Below are 26,349 nucleotides of genomic sequence, written 5' to 3'. Positions count from 1 at the left end.
TCTCTGTGGCAGTCCAGTTATACATGCATGATGCCACTGCAAATGGAGGTAACAGTGGGTGGGTGTCAAAGAAAGTACACATAATAACTGCCGTGAGACCAACTGTCCTTCAGTCAAGTGCCTGGAAACTGTTACAACAGACACAGGAGCCTGTAACAATGGTGTCCCCTCTCTCTGGATGGTGGACAACAAAATAGTTGGAGCTGCTCATTCTTGTCAGACAATCCTTTCTGCTGTTGATCTGTCAAGAGCATCCTGAGTCCGGTTGTCATGTGTGTGTGCCCTCACTCATCCACTAGTCCCAACATCTCCTAATAGTTCGGTTATAACAGCCCACGTGTTGGGTAATTTGACAATATGACCATCCAGCTTCTTATATTCCAATAATGCACCCCTTCTCAAACTCTGTTAACTGGGTGAAATCTATTCAATTACGTAGTAGAGCCGTCTAGTGGTCAAGAAGCTCTACACAAGCAGAAAAAGAAGTCCATTACACACCAGTAGCCTCTGAGAGCCTCTTTATAGGCCAAGGGTAGAACCACTTTTAGGGCCTCAGGTGGTAAGACCATTCATCTAATCACAACACAACTCTAATCATTTGTATATCTGCCTGATATGTAACTGCATGCTGGGTTTTGTAGCAAAACAACAACTCCTTCTAGGTGCTTGATTTTTTTTACAAGAGTATACAACTATTGCAAACTGCAAAATGAGGATGAAAACAAGATTTACAATAGACCAGCGAGGCTTCTAACTCCCAATTACCATTCTCACCAGGCCTACAGTATACTAATAAAACAAGTTCTTCTAACGTGCTATTGGATCTTTCAATAAACGGTGTAAATGGTGGTCTACTAGTTGATTCTAAGGTTTCCACTTTCCTGCAAAGAAACCACTGATGTTAATCCAAGCCTGTAGTACTCAGAACAGCCACTATAAAAACATGGTGTTCAGAGTGCTAACAGGATCTTGCTGAGATGAAAACATTGAAGAGGCTGCTGCACTCACATGAGCACTGAAGCCCTTTCATTCAGCTGATTAGTTGGGGTCCCAAGTGGTGGACCCCCACCATCACATAGGCTATCAGTTAAAGGCTAGATAACCCCTTTTATTAAGTAGCAACTCTGCACTATAGCCCCTAAATACATACAGAAACCAGACCAGACTCCAGACCAGACCCCAGACACTTACAAAGAATAGCTCATGCTCTCCTCCTTTGTGGAGCTTTGTAGTTGTTCTGCTCACTGGCTTCTGGACCAGCACAAGTATGGGGATGGGATCATATCTGTGCAGTTCCTTCAACAGTAACAGATCCTATACACATTTGTGCTAGAGGGATCATTTCATATAACATTGCATTTATTTCCACAATTCATTGCAAAAATCCTGCAAAAATGCAATATGCTCAAAATCTATGATATTTTTGAAGTGGACTTATCACAATCAAACATACTAAATTATTTTACAGTAGGGAGGCGGTATATAGGAGGGTCATAATTTGAGCCTGGCCCTTGACTCAGGGATTTAAGGAGGCGGTACAGCTAAAGTAACTGTATTCTGTACAGGGCGATTACCGTTATGGCTACAAAACAGTGTCATTCGGTGAAAGCAATCTATGCAACATTTTCAGAAGGTACAGAGCATGGTTATTATATAAGTCTCTATAAGGCACACAGCAGAGCAGTTGTAATCTCAATTGGACACACAGCTTTGCAGTTACAGTCTCTGATGCCAAAACACAACATTTCTTCCAACATTCGTATGACATTAAAAACAAAACTTTTATTATAGCATCCTCAAAGACATCCTCATAGAAGGAGACGGAAAAAAAGTGGAACAATTTACATGTTTCAAGCCTCACAAACCAAGCTCTTCCTCATAATGTCATTCCCAGCCTCATGCCTCTGGTTAAAAACAGACCGCTTCTGCACATATGGTGAATAATCAATCACATTAAGGATGACCTCAAATCAACAGAACATGCTAACACAAAACATCAATAAATGTACAGTAAATCCGAACAGTAATTCAAACCTCCAGGATGGCGTCTGCCCAGAACCATTATCCAAAATACTTCTCTAGTTCTCAATTTTGCCTCTCAGTAACCCCCTCTATGAGTCTTGTTAACCCTCTCAAGACCCATATCCTAAAAATGATGTAAGATTGCCCGAGTGCACAGATAAAAAGGGTTGCGATACTGCAGACATTCTGTGGTCACCAACAGAAGAGGGATCAAATTTATGCTCCAGTCTTATGGCTGATCCCACGTATGATAATTTACATGAGGAACTGATGACAAACACTAGTATATAATCAGCTTGTCTGATGGATACAGCTTGGTGGTTGTCAGTAACAATGAATACAGTTGTCACAGGATCATCTCTATTCTCAATACAAAGTGCTGCACAAAGTTTACTCACAGTAGACGGTTGCAGGACTTAAAGGGGTTGTCTCGCGGCAAACATCAAAATTTTACATTAGCCCATTCCCCCTGTCACCCCTCTGGCATAAAATAGCAATTTAAAGCGGTTTTTAAACCGCTTGCTACTCACCGATCCGACGAAATATGGAGTTATACAAATCTTCTACCTAAGATGGCCGCCGGTCCTTTCCCAGGGATGCACTGCGGTTTTCTCCCATGGTGCACCGCGGGTCTTCTCCCATGGTGCACCATGGGCTCTGTGCGTTCCATTGCCGATTCCAGCCTCCTGATTGGCTGGAATCGGCACACGTGACGGGGCGGAGCTACGATGACGAGCGGCCCCATTCACCAGCCAGAAGCACGGACTGCGCAAGCGCGTCTAAAAACGCCAGAAGACATCAAAATTAGACGGATCCATGGCGACGGGGACGCTAGCAACGGAGCAGGTAAGTGAATAACTTCTGTATGGCTCATATTTAATGCATGATGTACATTACAAAGTGCATTAATATGGCCATACAGAAGTGTATAACCCCACTTGCTATCGCGAGACAACCCCTTTAATATGCTGGCTGAATCACAGTCTCCAGTCACCGAATAAATTCAGAGCATCTGGTTCAGGCCACTTTTACACAGGCAACAAAATCACGTGATTTTCTTGCGATGCGACAGCGCTACAAAACGCATGAATATGAAGCCCATGCTTTCCTACGGGTTCCTTCACATTAGCGATGTTTTGTAGCATGCTACATTGCAAGAAAAAAATTGCGGCATGCTGAATATTTTCGCGATTTGCTCTGTTTTGTAGCCCATGTTTTCCTACGGAGCCTTCCTTTGTGTTGCATCACATGAAATCGTGGTTTTCATGCGGTGCAACTTTTACAGTAGGAAGTCCTACTGTTTGTCCCTAAAATAAGCCCTAGCTGCATAACTCCCCCCCCAAAAAAACAATGCATTACCTAACAGGCACTGTCTGCTCCGACACACTTCTTCTCCGGGAGTTGTGCAGCACTTATTTGTAGTCTTCAGCCAGCACTTCCTGGTCAGGGGGTTAAGAAATCCCGCCTCCAAGAAGCGCTGGCTCTTATTGGTTCTCGAGCGCAACGGCTCAGCCAATCACAGCAGCGCTCGATGAACCAATCTACAGAAGGGGCGCTATTACTTTGTGGAGCCACAAAGGGGTAACTAGCACTTTAGACAGGTTACTGAGAGGTTCATGAGGGTAGTGGCCATATGGGGAGTGTATGCAGAGATAAGTCATGCCTGGAAGAAGTCTTCATGGCGCTCTGTCACCAGAGAGAGGAAAAATGGATGACACGAATCAGAGAAGACGTCACCTGTGATCACTGGAGGTAACTGCACTGTAATTACTATCACTGTGTAGAGGTGCTATTATTTAGAGGTATATTATTACTGCGATTGGATCACTGAGAGGCGTTATTATTGTGAGAGGGTGACTAAGGGACACTATTACTGTAAGGAGTTCCTTAAGGGGCATTATTACTGTGAGGGCATAACTAAGGCCTCCTGCAGATGGCCGGGTCGGACCCCGCTGTGGGAATTCTTGCAGCGGTATACGTGCCATGCCCCTGCAGTCACCCAGCGCTCACCTCCTCCTGACATCTTGCACAGCTTTGCGCCGGCTGTTGCACAGCCTCGCATGCACAGACCAGGGCCGGCGTGTCACCAGCGGTCAAATCGCAGCTGTCTGCATAGGATTGCATTATCTAATGCAATCCTATGGCAGCGGGCAGCAGCCGGCACCAGCGGAAATTCTGCAGGAAATCCCGCCACGGAATTTCCACCTGTGTGCATTTGACCTAACAAGCATGATTATTGTGAGGAGATACAAATAGCATGGCTTAGCATTAAATAAAAAATACGTCATATTTTTATTTTACCATGCTGCTCTATCAGGAGTTGTCTGTTTTTTCATTGTTCATAAGTTGGGGGGTATGCTCATGGTAATTGATAGCAGTACCATCTGAACAGTCAGTTAAAGCTATCCGATAGCTCCTTTGCTTTATTATGCTGTGGGGGACATAGGAGGGAGTCCGTGGTGAGAGACCAAGGGAAACAAGCACAGAGTTTTGAAATGTAGCAGAGTGAGGAAGTGGATGTGTAAGCAGAATCTGTGTAGCGATCCTTCAAGTTTGAGCTTGCAGCAGGCGCGTGTGGCTCTGTGACAGCTGGGCAGCAGTAGTAGATGGAATTGGCACATCTGCACATTGGCTGCCTACTGGTGACATCTATTGCTATACAACAGCCCTGGCTGCCATGTGGGCCGCTGCTACTCACACATGAAAGGGCATTGCATAGATTCTGCCTAAATCTCTCTGCCTCTCTGAGATTTCAGGAGACTTCGGGAATGGTGCAATACATCATGTGATAAGGACATAGGCTAGATAGAGGATGATGAGAATATTATATGGGGAAGTTCATTATGGGGGTCTAGTTGCTAAAAGCCTCTGAATTTGTTAATCTACAAATAAGTATGACAGAATGCCCATTAAAACATAGGTATGCTTTCAATGGTTAATCCTTCAGCGCTTTGAGTCATGTTGGATATAGTTCTGTTTTAAAGGTTGACCTGAGCTAAACATGCCAACATAGGCTACATAAGAGCGAGTTGCTTAAAGTTGGGAAGTTAGTAAAACATGCATTCAAAATTGTATTAGTCAAATAGTAATTAATGCCAGTCATATGCTATATGAAGATCTACCAGAAGAAATGCATATATTAAACATGTGAAAACCATTTGTTAGCCTCTCAAAGGGTTGTGCCAAGTTATATAGTTATCCCCTAACCACAGGATAAGCAATAATTTTATGATCACTGGGGGTCCAACCCCTGAGAAGCCAACTATTTCTAAAATGTGGATCCCAAAAGTTTCTACAAGAATAGAGTGGAGGACGTATATGCACGCTGCTGCTTCTCTATTCATTTCAAATGGAATGCTGAAAATGGCTTGTACGCAGCAACTTCAGACTCTCCCAGTGAAATGAAAGGAACACATTTGCTCCATTCCTAAAGGAACCTTCAGGATCCTCATTCTCGGAATTGATGCGGGTCCCAGTGGTTGGACCCCCACTAATCATAAAGTTTACTCCTTGTGGATGGGGGATAATTTTATACTTTAGCCCAATCCCTTTTATTCTGAACTCAGATATGGCTTAAAATTACGGGTCCAAAGTCTAAAACTGCAATACTGAAGACTCCAATGGCAGCATGTCCACATTTTAATAATAATGCCATTAAGCTCTTAATGGGGATTCAAATATCCAAACATACTGTATCTATTTCTACAGAAATGCAAACATATGAGCCACCAATCAAGCCAATTATGATGTGCACATTAATACTGATTTGGAGTTACACAAGTTTTCCATGACAACACTGACAAACACCAGAATGGGATATGCTGTCATCAGAATGTCCCAGTAGTTCTGTCTGAGGCTTTGGGCTGCAATTTCAAGCAGTCATATCTTAACATAGACGTGAATATAGGAAAAACAAACCCGTTTTCACATTTTAATGTACACTGAAGTAATTTTTATGCATTTCTTCTGGCAAGTCACTTAAAAAAAGAACAGACCAAAACTAACAAATACAAAAGAAACCCCCCAGCTTTAAAGCATCAAACGTTACATGAAATATATAGGACATTTACAGGAAAACACTCCTAATTTCTGCAGAGCACAAGGTACAGTGTACATTGTTTTTGGAGCTCCTGCATTATATCAGCACATCCTGTAACTGCAGAGTACATGGAGTCCTGAGCCCAGTGTTTATCTCACTCATTATGAGCTGCACAAAAGCAATTAATTCACTAGATATGGCCTCTTCATACTTGTTCTATTCAAGATGAAAATAAAAACACATAACTTCATACTTTTATCAGAGACTGTGGAGCTGTAGCCGCGCAATTTAACACTGATCCTAATACATTTTAGTTATTTTATAATGTACGGTGGGTGAACTATATCAATCTTTATAATCCAACCAAGCAATCAGAACAAATGCACAGCCCGGCAAGAACAAGAAGACAGCTAGATTAACAGCAGCCATTTATCACCCACTGTGCTGTGACCTTCTCCTCCGCCAAGGAAACCAAGTATACCTTTAGACTAAGTAAAAACAAAAAGAGAGCTGAGAACAAGGTTAGTTACCAGAACGTATAACCCTCTTCTGGAATACAGCATATCGGCTGACTGGAAGGGAATGTATCACCTTCATTTTTGTTACTAAGTAATAGTAGAAATCTAATCTGCTTTTTTTGGTAGTGGATTCTTTATTCTATTTCCTCTACATTGAGTGCTGCAGTGATTGGCTGAGCCGCGGTGCTAGAGAACCAATCACAACCAGCGTTTCCTGGAGGCGGGGATTTTAAACCTCCAATCCAGGAAGGGTTGCCTGAAGACTACAGAAAAGTGTGCTGGAGCTGCAAAGAAAGTGCGGCGGCGGAGCTGACAGCACCTGTTAGGTGATTTTTTTTTTTTTATGCAGATAGGGCTTTTACAGTAGGACTTACTACTGTTACAGTTGCATTGCACCGCATGAAAAACGCATTTTCGTCTGATGTAACAGAGAGGAAGGCTTCATAGGGAAACATGGGCTACAAAACATCACAAATCGTGGCTGAGAGAGAGCCCACAGCGGAAATGGTGATACAATTGGCATGTCGCAGCTTTGAATTCCGCACGGCATGTCGGTTTCAGCGTGGCTTGGCCGCAACAGACTGTCTGCATCGTGTAGATGAGATTTTTGCAAATCTCGTCCACTTTGCTGCTTAGTCTCGGATTTAGGATTACGGCGGAACTTCTGCGCCAATTCCACCCTGTGTGAACCCAGCCTTACACACTTTTATGCAGGTTTATATTTATTATGTATTTATAAAGATCAGTTGACATCTCATTATGTGAACACATTTGACATCACCAAGAAAGCTCCCAGCACATAAGGTGAATATATGAGCCCTGAAATCCTTTTGGAATACTCCAGGTTAGATTTTCACTGTATAAGAAAGCTAGACTTCCCTATACAAAGGAATATGGTCACAAAAAAGTATACTGTGCAACCTTTTTTTTATGGGAATTAGCGTATGAGATACTGCATACCAGTGTATGCCTTTACAGTAGTATGCACTGCAGATTTCCCTTGGAGGAATATATTGGGGAATACTGATGCATACCTACAATGATACCTAATAGTGATATATGCTTCTGTTTCATACTTATCTTCAGTACATCACAGGATTATAAAACAGAGCTTGCCAGTTTTAAAAAGGGAGGTTTAAATATTGTACCGAACTGTTGCGGTTACAGCAAAATAGACTTCAAACCTATGCAGGATTTACAGACTGCAGGGAAACTTACTGATCTATCCTAAGTTATCTCAGTGCACAAAAAAAATGGTTAAAGGACAAATTTAAACAGAAAATAGAAAAGTGATAGATGCTAAAAAAATGAGAAACTTGTATAGTTTCAGTAGACGGTGTTTGCCTCCTAGTGGACAGCTGAGTATTGCAGTTTATGTTCCTGTTCTGCAAATGTACATTTTCACAATACGTTGGACTGAGGAATTATCCTTCCTCCAAGAGGACGATGCCTTAATTTACCTAACTTGGGGCTTCTTCAGACAACCGCATTTGTGTGTGTTCTTGCACACATAAGATATACGCACGGAATGCAAAGAGAATAGAGTCCATTGATGCCATCTTCTGCGCACGCAAGAAAACAGGACCTGCTCTATCTTTCTGCTCAGCAAAGGCCCCCATATAAGTCTATGGGAGGTGCGCAAATGCACAATATCCTGCGCAATTCTGTGAAGAACATAACATAACTGGACCTCATTAGGCTAAATAGACTTTCACATCAGGGCGAAAAGGGGGGTGGGGAGTTGCGCGCACATGTGAACAGGCCCTGTGTGCACAAAAAGTACGGTACTATGTGCCAATACACACGCAATACAACCTCATTCACTGCGCAAATACGTTGTGCTGAAGCAAGCGTATTTGAGCATACGGTCCTCTGAATAAAGGGCCATTTACACGAAGCGATTATCATGCAAAATTCGTTCAAATAAACAAAAATGCAGCATAATCTTTACGTCTAAATGCGAAGCCATCATGCACTATGGATTTTTTGTTTGTTTGTCGCTCACTTTCAACCAGCATAAAAATCATCGGTGGTTAGCTCATACATCGCTGCGTGTAAACGCTTCCTGCTCAGCGCTTCACATAGAATGTGAACAGAGAGCAAGGAGTTAGCGACAAGTGAGTGAATCCTAGCAATGATCTGCCTGTCTAAACATTCTGCACAAGTACAAACATCTAGCAATGACACCCGCTTGTGCGGATCGTTTAGATGACAGCTGTCCCATGTAAGTGAGACATTAGTCCTTAATGAGTAAAAACAAACAAACATATATAATCAACAAATCTTTTCTCTCCCTTATAAAATCAGGAGCATTTATAATCTAGCTCATTACAGACTCTTAAAAGGTTGTATGAGGGTAGAAAAAAGTGTGTATTTCCCCCAGAAATTCTTGTCCGTAGGCCAAACCTAGTACTGCAAGTCAGCAGCAATCTTCAGCTGAATGCTAGACACAGGCCGGTGTTGAGCTGTTTCTGGAATGAAAATCAGACAGTTTTTCTAATCTCATACATTAAAGGGGTTGTCCGATTGTAAACTATTGATGGCCTTTCCTTAGGACAGGCTATCAATAGTAGATTAATATAGGTCCATCGCCCAAAACCTCCATCGATCAGCGGTTTGCCTGGCTACTGACCTCATGTACAAAGCTGATTTTTTGCAGTAAGCAGACAGTGCCATTCATACTGCAGTGGCCAGACTTGGTATTGCAGAACAAGTTCTCATACATTTCATTGTGAACTTTGCCTGTAATACCAAGTCTGGCCCCTGCAGTGAGAATGGAGCTGTCTACTTCTTGCAAGTCTATAAAGAATCTAGAGATACATAAGCAACCACATCACTAGGCACAATGTCATTACTTTGTACAGTGGTCATAAGTCTAATTTGTTTTATCAACAACATTACAAAAAATGGTAGAAGGTAAGGACTGATCCCCTAAAAGAAAATCAGCCATGTCATGCATCTATTTTTCTAGGCTGAAAGTGAACTGAGAAAAGGTGTGAGGGAACATATCCATCACAGTTAGAATTCGTAGGCCCATAGGTGGGCAATGAGTCTCTCTTCAGGACCACAATGTTTATAAGTATAGGTGTAATAGGACATAAGGAACTTGGAGAAAAAACTAGGGAAAATTATGGTGACTGGATGGTTGGTAATGCCTGAGTGTCTTGGGGGAATTGCATGAAAACTTTAAAGGCTGAAAATCTAGACATAGTGATTTAGGGAGGTTGTTGTTTGAATGTTAACTTTTTATGCTTATAAAGTGGTATTGTGACATGTTGTGTTAAGCTGAAGTGGCAGGTCCCCATCTGGGTGGGACCAGGTAGTCAAAAAACATTGGCTGGACGACCAACCGCTATGCAAGAGGGAACTGTCTGGTTCAGGCATGCACATGTGGCCGTATAAGTGCCAAGACTTTTGTGGCTGTAAGGTGAAATGGCAACACTTCATGGATTCTGAGACAGTAACTTATGAGCTTGTTGAGCAAACTTCTATAAGTAAGACCATTAGTTCCAGGTCCTTCTTAATAGGGATTGCCTTGCCTTTTGTAGTCCTAATCATCAGGCTCTTCATTTGAGCCAGTGTCCCATTCAGAACATGTGATAGAGTCCATTCTGTGCGAAGCGGAGCAGGAGGGAAAGCAGAAACTTGTGCCGAGTTTTGGCAAGGTACCTCCCAGTTCCATGTTTGTTTCTTCCTCTGCCTCAAAGGTCAGTGGAGCCCACAATTTTCAAAACTTCATAGATTGCCACAGTAAATCACAGATAAGAGTTGGGGAGAATAGGAGCACTTGTGTGTTTTTATACTCCTCCATACAGCAAGCCATGTTCTTCCTTTGTTCCGTTTTTAGATAAGCATGCCTAAGTTGCCTTCAGGGGTCAGAAACGCTATCTTTTCTCCTTAGGGAGAGCAACTATACTATAAACTAAGTGAGGAGACTCAAATGGCCATGCACTCTCCTCTGGGTAATATGCAAATAAGGGAGATTGAATAACTGTGGAGGATTTATTCCATCTCCCTTATTTGTAAGTTGCCTTCACTTACCATCCCTTTCTTGTCTCCATTAGATGCCTTCGCTCACACCCCAGTCTCACCATAATGCTTTACCCCTGCAACTCCTTATTGCTTTAACCTTACTAGAGACCACGGCAATCACTAAAGACTCATTGTGACCCCCTACCCACATGGTTAAACATGGTTACCACTTTTATCATACCCTAAAGATCTAGTCAAGCATACCCAGATGCATATGGTAAATTTAACAATAATTCTTTTGATTGTGACATGTATAGATGGATGCAAATGGTAGACAATCGAAATAAAATACCTACTTAAGCTATCTTCTCACGTCTGGGACTATTGGGGAATCTTGCACGGCATGCATTTCTCCCCAATTACACTTTATAGTAAATTGTATTTAGATTTCTGACACACAGAGGCAATACGGCCCAACTTAGATGAATATATTTTCAATATGAGGTACATCACACCATTAAATCACATAGTCTCTGCTCTCGTTGCCTTGGTTTTCTTTTGTATTCTTTTGTTTTATCTGTTTTAGCTGTTATCCTAAGAGAACTGCGGAAAATATGAACTGCGGTTGAAGAATGACTAATAATTTTTGGTGTGTATAATTTTTCTTGTGTTTGCATTGGCATCTAGCGGTTATTATGCTATGCTGTAGGTGAGACATATTATATTTTAATTTTGCATAGATATTGATAGGGAAATAATAATAATGTTAGCTCTCACACATTCTATTTAAGTGATGTGCAATAATTTTTTCTTTAAGAATAGGGTCCACATTGACTTATGGGTTGTATGAAATCAATATTCCCCTATGGGATAAAAAGTTAAGCGTCAAAATATAAAAATTTCTGACATAGAAGGAATTCTTGATTACTGCAATTATCTGGCATTCTAAGGCCTAATGTGCACAGGCGGATTTGATTTGCAGAATCGCGCACGTGAGATCCGCAAATCAAGCCACTCATAGGGAAGCATTCAGCATCCGCACTTCATTTAACATCTGCATATTTGTTTTTATTTGATTAGCAGATGCCACGGGCGGATAATAAACTGCAGCATTTTTCATTTTACCGCGGATGTGTGCCATTTAGAGATGAGCGAGCATACTCGCTAAGGGCAAATGCTCGATCGAGCATTGCCCTTAGCGAGTACCTGCCCGCTCGGGAGCAAAGATTCGGCTGCCGGCGGCGGGGGAGAGCGGGGAGGAACGGAGGGAGATCTCTCTCTCCCTCTTTCCCCCCTGCTCCCTCCTGCTCACTGCTGCAACTCACCTGTCACCCACGCCGGCATCCGAAGCTTCGATCGAGCAATTGTCCTTAGCGAGTATGCTCGCTCATCTCTAGTGCCATTCATCTCTATGGGAGCTTACGATCCACAGTGCATCTGCCAATACATTAGCGGATTCACTGCAGATTTGAAGGTTAAAATCAATTAAGGAGGTTGGGAAAAGGATGGAAGTTGCTGTTGCAGATTTTTTCCGTGCGAATGATGATGGCAGTGCACCTGTGTACATCCTCGTGGGAAAAAAATGCAATCCGCAAGCATTAAAAGTCAATTTAATGATGACTCGCAGTGCATCTGCTGTGGAAATCCATGAAAAAGCGTACCGTGGACATGAGGCCTAAAACAGTAGCTGTAGTTATACAAGTCGGTGGGTGTCTATCCTTGAATGTCTTTATCTGTCTTTAGCTAACATAACAAATTCCTTAGATGAATTGCAATAACTCCTACAAGGAGCCTGGAGTGTGCATTCTGTGAAGCCATACATTTTCCCTACAATGATATGTTGTAGTGATTGACAGGAAAGAGATTTGTGCTACAGATGTATTTAGCTGAACCTTTTGGCCGCCTGCAGACGGCCGGGTCGGATCCCACTGCGAGAATTCTCGCAGGGGGACCCGACCCGAGCCCCTGCAGGGACCAGCGCAGCACTTACCTCTGCCGGCACATGTGCAGAGTGGAGCCAGCGGCTGGGGAGTGACATTTCTGTACAGGGCTCATAGAGCATGCCGCGATTTGTTTGCCACGTGTGATTTCGCGCGGCCGTCTGACTAGGATTGTGTTTTCTAACGCAATCCTATATGGCAGCTTCCACTGGCGGAAATTCTGTGGGAAATCCCGCCGCGGAATTTCCGCCCGTGTGCAGGGGGCTTTTGGCTGCAAGATACATATATAAAACATAAGTAAATAACAATAATCACCTTTATTCATATAGCGCATGCATATTATGCAGCAGCGTACATCAGTGATATTGGGTTCTATCCCCATTGGGGCTCACAATCTATATTCATCTATTTGTATGTTTTTGGAGTGTGGAAAGAAATAAAGTAACCAGAGAAAACCCACGCAAACCCAGTGAGAACATACAACTCCATGCAGATGTAGTCCTTGGTGGGATTTGATTCTAGGACCCCAATTATTTTAATTTATAGGATATTTTTACTGATGAAGTAGAGGTGTTGAGGAAATATTTATGGAATTAGGAAAATCCCTTTATACTCTTTGGGTTGGACTTTTATGATGGCCTGAATTCTATGAAATATTGGACTTCTCTAATAATCAAGCATATTTGTCATCATGCTGGTTATAACCTTCTTGAAGCAGTTGACAAATTTACATTGCGGGATGGACCCTTGCTATGAACCAATTTTTTAAATTTCCATCATTTTCAATAAAATTGAGATCTGGATTGCCTGCTTGCCATGTGAATGAGTTGATAGGCTTTTCCAGAAGAAAGGCTTTAAGACTCTTTTCACTGAGGCAAAATACATTATCATCTTGAAAGATGATCATCACCACACTTATGTTATATTAATTAAATGTGTTCAAAAGCACTCCCTCTCTCCCGCACGGGAGATCCGCAAATCAAGCCGCCCATAGGGATGCATGAGCATCCGCAAAACAATTTTAAGCATGTGGATGTGATTTTTTTTTCCGACATGGAAGAAATCGCAGTGTGCTCTATTTTTCTGCAGATCCCACGGGATGGCTTCTATTGTAGTCGATAGAAGCCGTCCGATCCGCGGCACAGATGCGCGGGAAATTGCACTGCGCATGCGTCCAGCACGTCCGGACGCATCCGCCGTGCTGAAAAAAGAAGATCTGTTCGGCACGGAGGAGTCCTGCGCTGGATCTGGACAGGTAAGAAAATGTATTTCCCTGTCCATGTATTCGGGCACGTCTGGATTTTGCTGCGGGATTCAGCAGAAGGAATCCGTGCGTGCAAGTGGACACTGGGCCTAATGATCACTTCACAGGCAACGATGTGTTTACAAATCAAAATACACACAAGATACCTACATAAAATGAACAACAAACGAGAAACTAACACATTTTAATTTGGTGTTCAATCGTTGGCATTGTTTACACTGAAAGATTTTTTGCTAAATACTTACCGGAATACTGCCATGTAGATGTGGCCTACATGTATTTGCCAATTGCATAATGAAAATATATGCACAATACTATGCATTTTGCAGGCTTTTTTTTAACTTGGCCGTTCCTCCAGAGTAGTGTTGCTATGTTACTCATGACTTCTTGATACACTGTATTTTTCTCATATTCTCAATATATATTGTAGGTAATTTAAAGTATTAACTCAAATAGGAACAAGTGAAAATACTTACAATATGTCGAGCTGCAAAAACTCCATCAACTATAGAACAACAGAATGCTGCAACCACTCCAAAACTGATGAACACGATGGAGGCTACTAACTGGAAAAAGAGAAATGAATTTAGAGTAAGTTATAGTACATAGCACAAATATCATAGAAATAAGTCAGTATACTTGCTAACTACATCTAAACTGCTGAGGTACGCATTATCATCAAGTCTATTCACATGACAAGATTCTTGACCTTAATTTCTAACTAGCATATCTGAGGGAAATCGAAGACAATTGGTAAGGAATCAGCATGCAACAGATGTGCACTTCTCTGTGTGCAATAAATAACCTCATTGTGCATGTGTCATCATTAGAGATGAGCGAACGCGTTCGTCCGAGCTTGATATTCGTGCGAATATTAGGGTGTTCGGGATGTTCGTTATTCGTGACGAACACCATGCGGTGTTCTGGTTACTTTCACTTCCTTCCCTGAGACGTTAGCGCGCTTTTCTGGCCAATTGAAAGACAGGGAAGGCATTACAACTTCCCCCTGCAACGTTTAAGCCCTATACCACCCCCCTGCTGTGAGTGGCTGGCGAGATCAGGTGTTCGCCTAATATAAAAGTCGGCCCCTCCCGCGGCTCGCCTCAGATGCGGTGTGAGTTAGATGAGGGACAGTGCTGTTTGTACCGGAGCTGCTGTAGGGAAAGAATTGGTAGTTAGTGTAGGCTTCAAGACCCCCAAAGGTCCTTATTAGGGCCACTGATAGCTGTGTGTTGGCTGCTGTTAGCAGTGGGATTTTTTTTTCTTCTCAAAATCGGCTCTGCAGAGCGTTGCACCTGGCATTAGGGACAGAAGTGCTGCATAGGCAGGGAGAGTGTTAGGAGTGAGTGTAGCCTTCAAGAACCTCAACGGTCCTTTCTAGGGCCATATTTATCCGTGTGCAGTACTGTCCAGGCTGCTGTTAGCTGTGCTGCATTTTTTTTGGGCTTCTCAAAATCGCCTCTGCAGAGCATTCCACCCTCCATTGATACTGCAGGGAAAGAATTGTATAGGCAGGGCCACAACACAGTTATTATTCATAGAATATACGCAGTGCTGCCTGTTGGTGGGAAAAAACTGAAAACAAATCTATTTGTCCAGCCTCTGTCCGTCCTTACGGGCAGTGGACACGTGTGAGCTGCGTGAAAAACATTGCTAAATCATACGCAGCCAGCTACGCTTTACTGCTGGGTTCGCCATTTGCTTTCCTTAATTGGGAAAAAAAATACCTGCTCTCCAAGAGTTATAATAACTCTGCTACCCTCACGTTCTGTGACACATAAGCAGGGACACAGCGCAGTTATTAAACTTCGCAGGTTCATTGAATATACGCAGTGCTGCCTGTTGGTGGGAAAAAACTGAAAACAAATCTATTTGTCCAGCCTGTGTCCGTCCTTACGCCTGTGTAGACGTGTGAGCTGCGTGAAAAACATTGCTAAATCATACGCAGCCAGCTACGCTTTACTGCTGGGTTCGCCATTTGCTTTCCTTAATTGGGAAAAAAAATACCTGCTCTCCAAGAGTTATAATAACTCTGCTACCCTCACGTTCTGTGACACATAAGCAGGGACACAGCGCAGTTATTAAACTTCGCAGGTTCATTGAATATACGCAGTGCTGCCTGTTGGTGGGAAAAAACTGAAAACAAATCTATTTGTCCAGCCTGTGTCCGTCCTTACGCCTGTGTAGACGTGTGAGCTGCGTGAAAAACATTGCTAAATCATACGCAGCCAGCTACGCTTTACTGCTGGGTTCGCCATTTGCTTTCCTTAATTGGGAAAAGAAATACCTGCTCTCCAAGAGTTATAATAACTCTGCTACCCTCACGTTCTGTGACACATAAGCAGGGACACAGCGCAGTTATTAAACTTCGCAGGTTCATTGAATATACGCAGTGCTGCCTGTTGGTGGGAAAAAACTGAAAACAAATCTATTTGTCCAGCCTGTGTCCGTCCTTACGCCTGTGTAGACGTGTGAGCTGCGTGAAAAACATTGCTAAATCATACGCAGCCAGCTACGCTTTACTGCTGGGTTCGCCATTTGCTTTCCTTAATTGGGAAAAAAAATACCTGCTCTCCAAGAGTTATAATAACTCTGCTACCCTCACGTTCTGTGACACATAAGCAGGGACACAGCGCAGTTATTAAACTTCGCAGGTTCATTGAATATACGCAGTGCTGCCTGTTGGTGGGAAAAAACTGAAAACAAATCTATTTGTCCAGCCTGTGTCCGTCCTTACGCCTGTGTAGACGTGTGAGCTGCGTGAAAAACATTGCTAAATCATACGCAGCCAGCTACGCTTTACTGCTGGGTTCGCCATTTGCTTTCCTTAATTGGGAAAAGAAATACCTGCTCTCCAAGAGTTATAATAACTCTGCTACCCTCACGTTCTGTGACACATAAGCAGGGACACAGCGCAGTTATTAAACTTCGCAGGTTCATTGAATATACGCAGTGCTGCCTGTTGGTGGGAAAAAACTGAAAACAAATCTATTTGTCCAGCCTGTGTCCGTCCTTACGCCTGTGTAGACGTGTGAGCTGCGTGAAAAACATTGCTAAATCATACGCAGCCAGCTACGCTTTACTGCTGGGTTCGCCATTTGCTTTCCTTAATTGGGAAAAAAAATACCTGCTCTCCAAGAGTTATAATAACTCTGCTACCCTCACGTTCTGTGACACATAAGCAGGGACACAGCGCAGTTATTAAACTTCGCAGGTTCATTGAATATACGCAGTGCTGCCTGTTGGTGGGAAAAAACTGAAAACAAATCTATTTGTCCAGCCTGTGTCCGTCCTTACGCCTGTGTAGACGTGTGAGCTGCGTGAAAAACATTGCTAAATCATACGCAGCCAGCTACGCTTTACTGCTGGGTTCGCCATTTGCTTTCCTTAATTGGGAAAAGAAATACCTGCTCTCCAAGAGTTATAATAACTCTGCTACCCTCACGTTCTGTGACACATAAGCAGGGACACAGCGCAGTTATTAAACTTCGCAGGTTCATTGAATATACGCAGTGCTGCCTGTTGGTGGGAAAAAACTGAAAACAAATCTATTTGTCCAGCCTGTGTCCGTCCTTACGCCTGTGTAGACGTGTGAGCTGCGTGAAAAACATTGCTAAATCATACGCAGCCAGCTACGCTTTACTGCTGGGTTCGCCATTTGCTTTCCTTAATTGGGAAAAAAAATACCTGCTCTCCAAGAGTTATAATAACTCTGCTACCCTCACGTTCTGTGACACATAAGCAGGGACACAGCGCAGTTATTAAACTTCGCAGGTTCATTGAATATACGCAGTGCTGCCTGTTGGTGGGAAAAAACTGAAAACAAATCTATTTGTCCAGCCTGTGTCCGTCCTTACGCCTGTGTAGACGTGTGAGCTGCGTGAAAAACATTGCTAAATCATACGCAGCCAGCTACGCTTTACTGCTGGGTTCGCCATTTGCTTTCCTTAATTGGGAAAAAAAATACCTGCTCTCCAAGAGTTATAATAACTCTGCTACCCTCACGTTCTGTGACACATAAGCAGGGACACAGCGCAGTTATTAAACTTCGCAGGTTCATTGAATATACGCAGTGCTGCCTGTTGGTGGGAAAAAACTGAAAACAAATCTATTTGTCCAGCCTGTGTCCGTCCTTACGCCTGTGTAGACGTGTGAGCTGCGTGAAAAACATTGCTAAATCATACGCAGCCAGCTACGCTTTACTGCTGGGTTCGCCATTTGCTTTCCTTAATTGGGAAAAAAAATACCTGCTCTGCCACAGTTAATAACTCTGCTACCCTCACGTTCTGTGACACATAAGCAGGGACACAGCACAGTTATTAAACTTAGATAATTCATTCACTAGAGGCAGTGGGGCCTTTCGTTTTCCAAAAAGGGCAAAAATTATATTTGGCCTGCAGTCTTGCGCCAATTTATTTCCTGCCTGGGAAATCTAATCACTGGTAATACAGCATGCTGAGGGGTAGGGGTAAGCCTAGAGGACGTGGACGTGGACGTGGCCGAGGACGCGGAGGGCCAAGTCAGGGTGTGGGCACAGGCCAAGCTCCTGATCCAGGTGTGTCGCAGCCGACTGCTGCGCGATTAGGAGAGAGGCACGTTTCTGGCGTCCCCACATTCATCGCCCAATTAATGGGTCCACGCGGGAGACGGTTATTAGAAAATGAGCAGTGTGAGCAGGTCCTGTCCTGGATGGCAGAAAGTGCTTCGAGCAACCTATCGTCTACCCGCAGTTCTGCGCCGTCCACTGCTGCCAATCCGAATCCTCTGTCTGCTGCTCCTCCTTCCTCCCAGCCTCCTCACTCCACTACAATAACACCTGCTCAGGAGCGGGAGCACTCCCAGGAACTGTTCTCGGGCCCCTGCTTAGATTGGGCAGCAGCGGTTCCTCTCCCACCAGAGGAGTTTATCGTCACTGATGCCCAACCATTCGAAAGTTCCCGGGGTCCGGGGGAAGAGGCTGGGGACTTCCGCCAACTGTCTCAACAACTTTCTGTGGGTGAGGAGGACGATGACGATCAGACACAGTTGTCTTGCAGTGAGGTAGTAGTAAGGGCAGTAAGTCCCAGGGAGCAGCGCACAGAGGATTCGGAGGAAGAGCAGCAGGACGATGAGGTGACTGACCCCACCTGGTGTGCAACGCTTACTCAGGAGGACAGGTCTTCAGAGGGGGAGTCAAGGGCATCAGCAGGGCAGGTTGCAAGAGGCAGTGCAGTGGCCAGGGGTAGAGGCAGGGCCAGACCGAATAATCCACCAAGTGTTTCCCAAAGCGCCCCCTCGCGCCATGCCACCCTGCGGAGGCCGAGGTGCTCTAAGGTCTGGCAGTTTTTCACAGAGACGCCTGACGACCGACGAACAGTGGTGTGCAACCTTTGTCGCGCAAAGCTCAGCCGGGGAGCCAACACCAACAGCCTCACCACCACCAGCATGCGCAGACATATGATGGCCAAGCACCCCACAAGGTGGGACGAAGGCCGTTCACCGCCTCCGGTTTGCACCCCTGCCTCTCCCCCTGTGCCCCAACCTGCCACTGAGATGCAACCCCCCTCTCAGGACACAGGCACTACCGCCTCATGGCCTGCACCCACACCCTCATCTCCGCTGTCCTCGGCCCCATCCAGCAGTGTAGTTCAGCGCACCGTTCAGCCGTCGCTTGCGCAAGTGTTCGAGCGCAAGCGCAAGTACGCCGCCACGCACCCGCACGCTCAAACGTTAACCGTCCGCATCGCAAAATTCATCAGCCTTGAGATGCTGCCGTATAGGGTTGTGGAAACGGAGTCCTTCAAAAGTATCATGGAGGCGGCGGCCCCGCGCTACTCAGTTCCCAGTCGCCACTACTTTTCCCGATGTGCCGTCCCAGCCCTGCACGACCACGTCTCCCGCAACATTGTGCGCGCCCTCACCAACGCGGTTACTGCCACGGTCCACTTAACTACGGACACGTGGACAAGCACAGGCGGGCAGGGCCACTACATCTCCCTGACGGCACATTGGGTGAATTTAGTGGAGGCTGGGACAGAGTCAGAGCCTGGGACCGCTCACGTCCTACCCACCCCCAGAATTGCGGGCCCCAGCTCGGTGCTGGTATCTGCGGAGGTCTATGCTTCCTCCACTAAAGCACCCTCCTCCTCCTCCTCCTCCTCTGTCTCACAATCAAGATGTGTTAGCAGCAGCATGTCGCCAGCAGTCGGTGTCGCGCGGTGTGGCAGCACAGCGGTGGGCAAGCGTCAGCAGGCCGTGCTGAAACTACTCAGCTTAGGCGATAAGAGGCACACGGCCCACGAACTGCTGCAGGGTCTGACACAGCAGACGGACCGCTGGCTTGCGCCGCTGAGCCTCCAACCGGGCATGGTCGTGTGTGACAACGGCCGTAACCTGGTGGCGGCTCTGCAGCTCGGCAGCCTCACGCACGTGCCATGCCTGGCCCACGTATTTAATTTGGTGGTTCAGCGCTTTCTGAAAAGCTACCCACGCTTGTCAGACCTGCTCGTAAAGGCGCGCCGGCTCTGCGCACATTTCCGCAAGTCCCACACGGACGCTGCCACCCTGCGCACCCTGCAACATCACTTTAAGCTGCCAGTGCACCGACTGCTGTGCGACGTGCCCACACGGTGGAACTCTACGCTCCACATGTTGGCCAGGCTCTATGAACAGCGTAGAGCTATAGTCGAATACCAACTCCAACATGGGCGGCGCAGTGGGAGTCAGCCTCCTCAATTCCTTTCAGAAGAGTGGGCCTGGTTGGCAGACATCTGCCATGTCCTTGGTAATTTTGAGGAGTCTACCCAGGTGGTGAGCGGCGATGCTACAATCATTAGCGTCACCATTCCTCTGCTATGCATCTTGAGAAATTCCCTGCAAACCATAAAGGCAGCTGCTTTGCGCTCGGAAACGGGGGCGGGGGAAGACAGTATGCCGCTGGATAGTCAGGGCACCCTCCTGTCTATTTCTCAGCGCGTACAGGAGGAGGAGGAGGAGCATGAGGAGGATGAGGAGGAGGGGGAAGAGACAGCTTGGCCCGCTGCTGACGGTACACCGGCTGATTGCCTGTCATCCTTTCAGCGTGTATGGCCTGAAGAGGAGGAGGAGGAGGAGGAGGATCCTGAAAGTGATCTTCCTAGTGAAGACAGCCATGTGTTGCGTACAGGTACCCTGGCACACATGGCTGACTTCATGTTAGGATGCCTTTCTCGTGACCCTCGCGTTGCACGCATTCTGGCCACTACGGATTACTGGGTGTACACACTGCTCGATCCACGGTATAAGGAGAACCTGCCCACTCTGATTCCCGAAGAGGAAAGGGGTTCGAGAGTGTTGCTATACCACAGGACCCTTGCGGACAAGCTGATGGTAAAATTCCCAGCCGACAGCGCTAGTGGCAGAAGGCGCAGTTCCGAGGGCCATGTTGCAGGGGATGTGCGTAGATCGAGCAGCATGTACATCCCAGGCAGTGCAACAGTCTTTAAGGGCCTGGCCAGCTTTATGGCTCCCCACCAAGACTGTGTCACCGCTCCCCAGTCACGGCTGAGTCGGCGGGAGCACTGCAAAAGGATGGTGAGGGAGTACGTAGCGGATCGCACGACCATCCTTGGTGACGCCTCTGCCCCCTACAACTACTGGGTGTCGAAGCTGGACACGTGGCCTGAACTAGCCCTGTATGCCCTTGAGGTGCTTGCTTGTCCTGCGGCTAGCGTCTTGTCGGAGAGGGTGTTTAGTGCGGCTGGGGGAATCATCACCGATAAGCGTAGCCGCTTGTCAACCGACAGTGCCGACAGGCTAACACTCATCAAGATGAACAAAGGCTGGATTTCCCCAGACTTCTGTTCTCCACCAGCGGACAGCAGCGATACGTAAGCAATACGTAGGCTGCACCCGCGGATGGAAGCTACGTTCTCTCTCACCATCCAAAACGGGGACATTTCTGCTTCATCAATCTGTGTCTAATATTCCTCCTCCTCCTCCTCCTGCTCCTCCTCCTGAAACCTCACGTAATCACGCTGAACGGGCAATTTTTCTTAGGGCCACAAGGCTCACTCAAATAATTTTTCAGAACAATTTTTATAAGTTTCAATTAGCTTAAAAGCGTTGGAACTTTAACTTGAACCAATTTTTCGTTACACTGGGCTGCCTCCAGGCCTAGTTACCACTTAAGCCACATTAACCAAAGCGATTCACCTGCCATCTTGATTGGGCATGGCCAATTTTTACTGAGGTACATTAGTACTGTTGGTACACCAATTTTTTGGGGCCCTCACCTACAGTGTAATCATAGTAATTTCTATGTTCTTCGCCTGCACTCATGGTACAGAAAGGTGTGTGGGGTTGGCCTACAGTTTAGCTACATAAATGTCACTTGTGCCTTGGCTATACTAAGGCTACTGAAATGGAACGAAGACTGCGCTCCCGCTATACTGCTGCTTCAGAATTGTTACTGGGGCCTGTCTTGAGTGCTACTATTGCTTACATGGAACGAAGACTGCGCTCCCGCTATACTGCTGCTTCAGAATTGTTACTGGGGCCTGTCTTGAGTGCTACTATTGCTTACATGGAACGAAGACTGCGCTCCCGCTATACTGCTGCTTCAGAATTGTTACTGGGGCCTGTCTTGAGTGCTACTATTGCTTACATGGAACGAAGACTGCGCTCCCGCTATACTGCTGCTTCAGAATTGTTACTGGGGCCTGTCTTGAGTGCTACTATTGCTTACATGGAACGAAGACTGCGCTCCCGCTATACTGCTGCTTCAGAATTGTTACTGGGGCCTGTCTTGAGTGCTACTATTGCTTACATGGAACGAAGACTGCGCTCCCGCTATACTGCTGCTTCAGAATTGTTACTGGGGCCTGTCTTGAGTGCTACTATTGCTTACATGGAACGGACACGTGGAGAGGGCACGTAGTGCCTCAAAAACATCCCCCTCCTCCTCCAACAGGGAAAACATTGTTGGCAAATGCCTTTGCATTGGTTCGTCTGGCGGCAGTCCAAGAATTTCACCTTTACCGACACTACTAGAGAGCCCCCCCACCATCCCCCCGCCACGGCCCACTTAATCCTGGCCACATTCCGAAAACCAACAAAATACAACCGTGGTACTAGGTCCGCAGTCACCACCACATTACCACCAACGCGGTTACTGTTAAGGTGCATATAACCACGGACACGTGGAGAGGACACGTAGTGCCTCAAAAACATCCCCCTCCTCCTCCAACAGGGAAAACATTGTTGGCAAATTCCTTTGCATTGGTTCGTCTGGCGGCAGTCCAAGAATTTCACCTTTACCGACACTACTAGAGAGCCCCCCCACCATCCCCCCGCCACGGCCCACTTAATCCTGGCCACATTCCGAAAACCAACAAAATACAACCGTGGTACTAGGTCCGCAGTCACCACCACATTACCACCAACGCGGTTACTGTTAAGGTGCATATAACCACGGACACGTGGAGAGGACACGTAGTGCCTCAAAAACATCCCCCTCCTCCTCCAACAGGGAAAACATTGTTGGCAAATGCCTTTGCATTGGTTCGTCTGGCGGCAGTCCAAGAATTTCACCTTTACCGACACTACTAGAGAGCCCCCCCACCATCCCCCAGCCACGGCCCACTTAATCCTGGCCACATTCCGAAAACCAACAAAATACAACCGTGGTACTAGGTCCGCAGTCACCACCACATTACCACCAACGCGGTTACTGTTAAGGTGCATATAACCACGGACACGTGGAGAGGACACGTAGTGCCTCAAAAACATCCCCCTCCTCCTCCAACAGGGAAAACATTCTTGGCAAATGTCTTTGCATTGCTTCGTCTGGTGGCAGTCCAAGAATTTCACCTTTACCGACACAACGAGAGCCCCCACACCATCCCCCCGCCACGGCCCACTTAATCCTGGCCGCATTCCGAAAACCAACAAAATACAACCGTGGTACTAGGTCCGCAGTCACCACCACATTACCACCAACGCGGTTACTGTTAAGGTGCATATAACCAGTCTGACTGGGGCATGCAGACACCTTGACAGAATGAATAGTGTGTGGCACATAGGTTCCCCATTGCTATGCCCACGTGTGCAGCTCCTGATGGCGGTGGCACAGGATTGTATTTCTCATTGCTTCTGTACAGCATTGTGGGCTATCGCCCCGCCCCTATTAAAGAGGGTCGCTACCTAGCCGTGCCAACCCTGTGCAGTGTGTGCCTGCGGTCCCTCGTCGTGGCAGACGCACTTCTAAATAGACGTGAGGGTGGTGTGGCATGAGGGCAGCTGAAGGCTGCGCAGGGACAGTTTGGTGTGCGCTGTGGGGGGGAGGGGGTGCGGTTGGGCAGCATGTAACTCAGGAGAAGTGGCAGTGGAGTGTCATGCAGGCAGTGATTGTGCTTTGTTGGAGGTAGTGTGGTGCTTAGCAAAGGTATGCCATGCTAATGAGCGCTTTTCAGAAGTAAAAGTTGTTGGGAGGGGGGGGGGGCCCACTCTTGCCGCTATTGTGGCTTAATAGTGGGACCTGTGAACTTAGGATGCAGCCCAACATGTAGCCCCTCGCCTGCCCTATCCGTCACTGTGTCATTCCCATCACTTTCCTGAATTGCCCAGATTTTCACACATGAAAACCTTAGCGAGCATCGGCGAAATACAAAAATGTTCCGGTCGCCCATTGACTTCAATGGGGTTCGTTGTTCGAAACGAACCCTCGAGCATCACGGGAAGTTCGTTACGAATAACGAACACCCGAACATTTTGGTGTTCGCTCATCTCTAGTCATCATCAAAATAGGGTAAGTAGGGTATGAGGTCTGAGTGACTGTAATCATGGCACAATTCCTTGTGCCAAATCTACTGGCTGGAGAATTACAAAGTAGCAATCTGAGTAAGTAGTGTGAGAAACATAGAGCAGTGAATGTGCAAAAATCTGAAAATGACTGAACAATACTCAAGATCAAAAATCCCGGGCAGGAGTAGCAGGCATTTTCCAAAGGAAGACAAAATTGTGTTTCTCCAATATATCTTAAGTTAGAATATCATTCTTTATTCATTTACTTTGAAAAACCAAAACAATAGGCAAATCAAAATACACACAAGGAAATAAAGGATGAAGGGACAGCACAAGTCCCTGTTATACCCCATCATGGCACCAACCTGCTCCTAGTTATCCTCAGTCATACCCTAATGGTGCATCGAAAAAATAGGGGCTAGAAGGCAAAGAAAAGGGCCTCCAGATATTCAACCCCAGGGATTCACCAAATAACTAAAAAATACCAAAAATACAACAAATATATTTCAAAATGAAATATTTCCATCTACTGATCCAGAGATTGTCCAAACACATTTCACCCATGGATACACAGGCTCTTCAAGGAATTATTATCTCAACTCAGAGGCCATGGATAAGCAAACATCACCATGGACCCAACAATATTTACTACATACAATATGCAATAAATAGTCACTAGAGATGAGCGAACCTACTCGGCCATGCCCCTTTTTCGCCCGAGTACCCCGATTTTTGAGTACTTCCGTACTTGGGCGAAAAGATTCGGGGGGCGCCGTGGGTGAGTGGGGGGTTGCAGCGGGGAGTGGGCAGGAGAGGGAGAGAGAGAGGGCTCCCCCCTGTTCCCCGCTGCTACCCCCCGCGCCGCCACGCCCCCCGTCGCCCCACTGCACCCCCTGAATATTTTCACCCGAGTACTGAAGTACTCGAAAATCGCGGTGCTCGATCGAGTAATTACTCGAAACGAGTAGGTTCGCTCATCTCTAATAGTCACCCTTTAGTACATAAATATTAAAACGCTCCATGAGATTTATTCCCCAAACAATACTTGCAGACACCACCCTGGGCCTGAATAGATGCACACAGGGAATGGTAGCAGGAGCATTGAGGCAGCTTGATACACCTCCACAGGACATGATATTTTCCCATGCAGTAAAAATAAAAGTAGGCCAACCTGCCATTGCTATTTATTCTTATAGATGTAGGAAGGAAGATACATTCAGCATACTACATCTGTTTAACATACTGAACTTTCGACCAGCATGCTACACTATCTATGTAGACATTGCCTTGCAATGAATGCCACGTTACGCCAATAGCCTTAGATAAGCAAATCTATATTGCGCCACACCAGTTAGGTCTAGATTCATTTCTCATGTTGTACTACTTTTTTAGATCTCATGGATTGCTCTTTTCAGTTATAAAGTCTAATGTAATTTAAGTGAAATGGAAAAACCAAGGGAATCTATTTCAACCCATGACATCCATTACAATTGCAGACATTGCTTCCTAAATTACAGTGTCAGAGAAATATGACCTCTAATGGCTTCCATTTACAGTGTTCAAAGAATGTTATTAAATTACTTCTGGCAATTAGTGTTTATTTTTCCTTGTGTTATTGAATTGTGTGTACTCAGTTTGATGTTACATGTATTTACTTGTAACTGAGAACAAATGTATAGCTGTTTTTTGTTTTTCCACGTATTATTTAGCAAACAACATCAACTTGTGCACTGATCAGTCATAACATGTGTGAAAAAAATACATGACCTCTTAGGTGCCACCAACACAGCACTGACCCAGCAATATCTCTCAGGTTGTCCTGTGGTATTTGGT

General features: G+C 45.7%; 1 protein-coding gene across 1 annotated transcript in view; it reads right to left on the bottom strand.

Moving 5' to 3' along the window:
- Positions 1–26,349, bottom strand: part of TMEM255B (transmembrane protein 255B) — an 86,653-nt gene that overhangs the window by 18,756 nt on the left and 41,548 nt on the right. Inside the window, exon 4 of the mRNA XM_066592573.1 lies at positions 14,232–14,321. Within this exon, the coding sequence (XP_066448670.1) occupies positions 14,232–14,321 (90 nt within the window). The remainder of the gene's footprint in view (positions 1–14,231; positions 14,322–26,349) is intronic.

Source organism: Eleutherodactylus coqui, chromosome 1 (genome assembly GCF_035609145.1).
Source record: "Eleutherodactylus coqui strain aEleCoq1 chromosome 1, aEleCoq1.hap1, whole genome shotgun sequence".
Taxonomy (NCBI): domain Eukaryota; kingdom Metazoa; phylum Chordata; class Amphibia; order Anura; family Eleutherodactylidae; genus Eleutherodactylus; species Eleutherodactylus coqui.
This window is presented reverse-complemented; position numbering and strand designations above follow the sequence as displayed.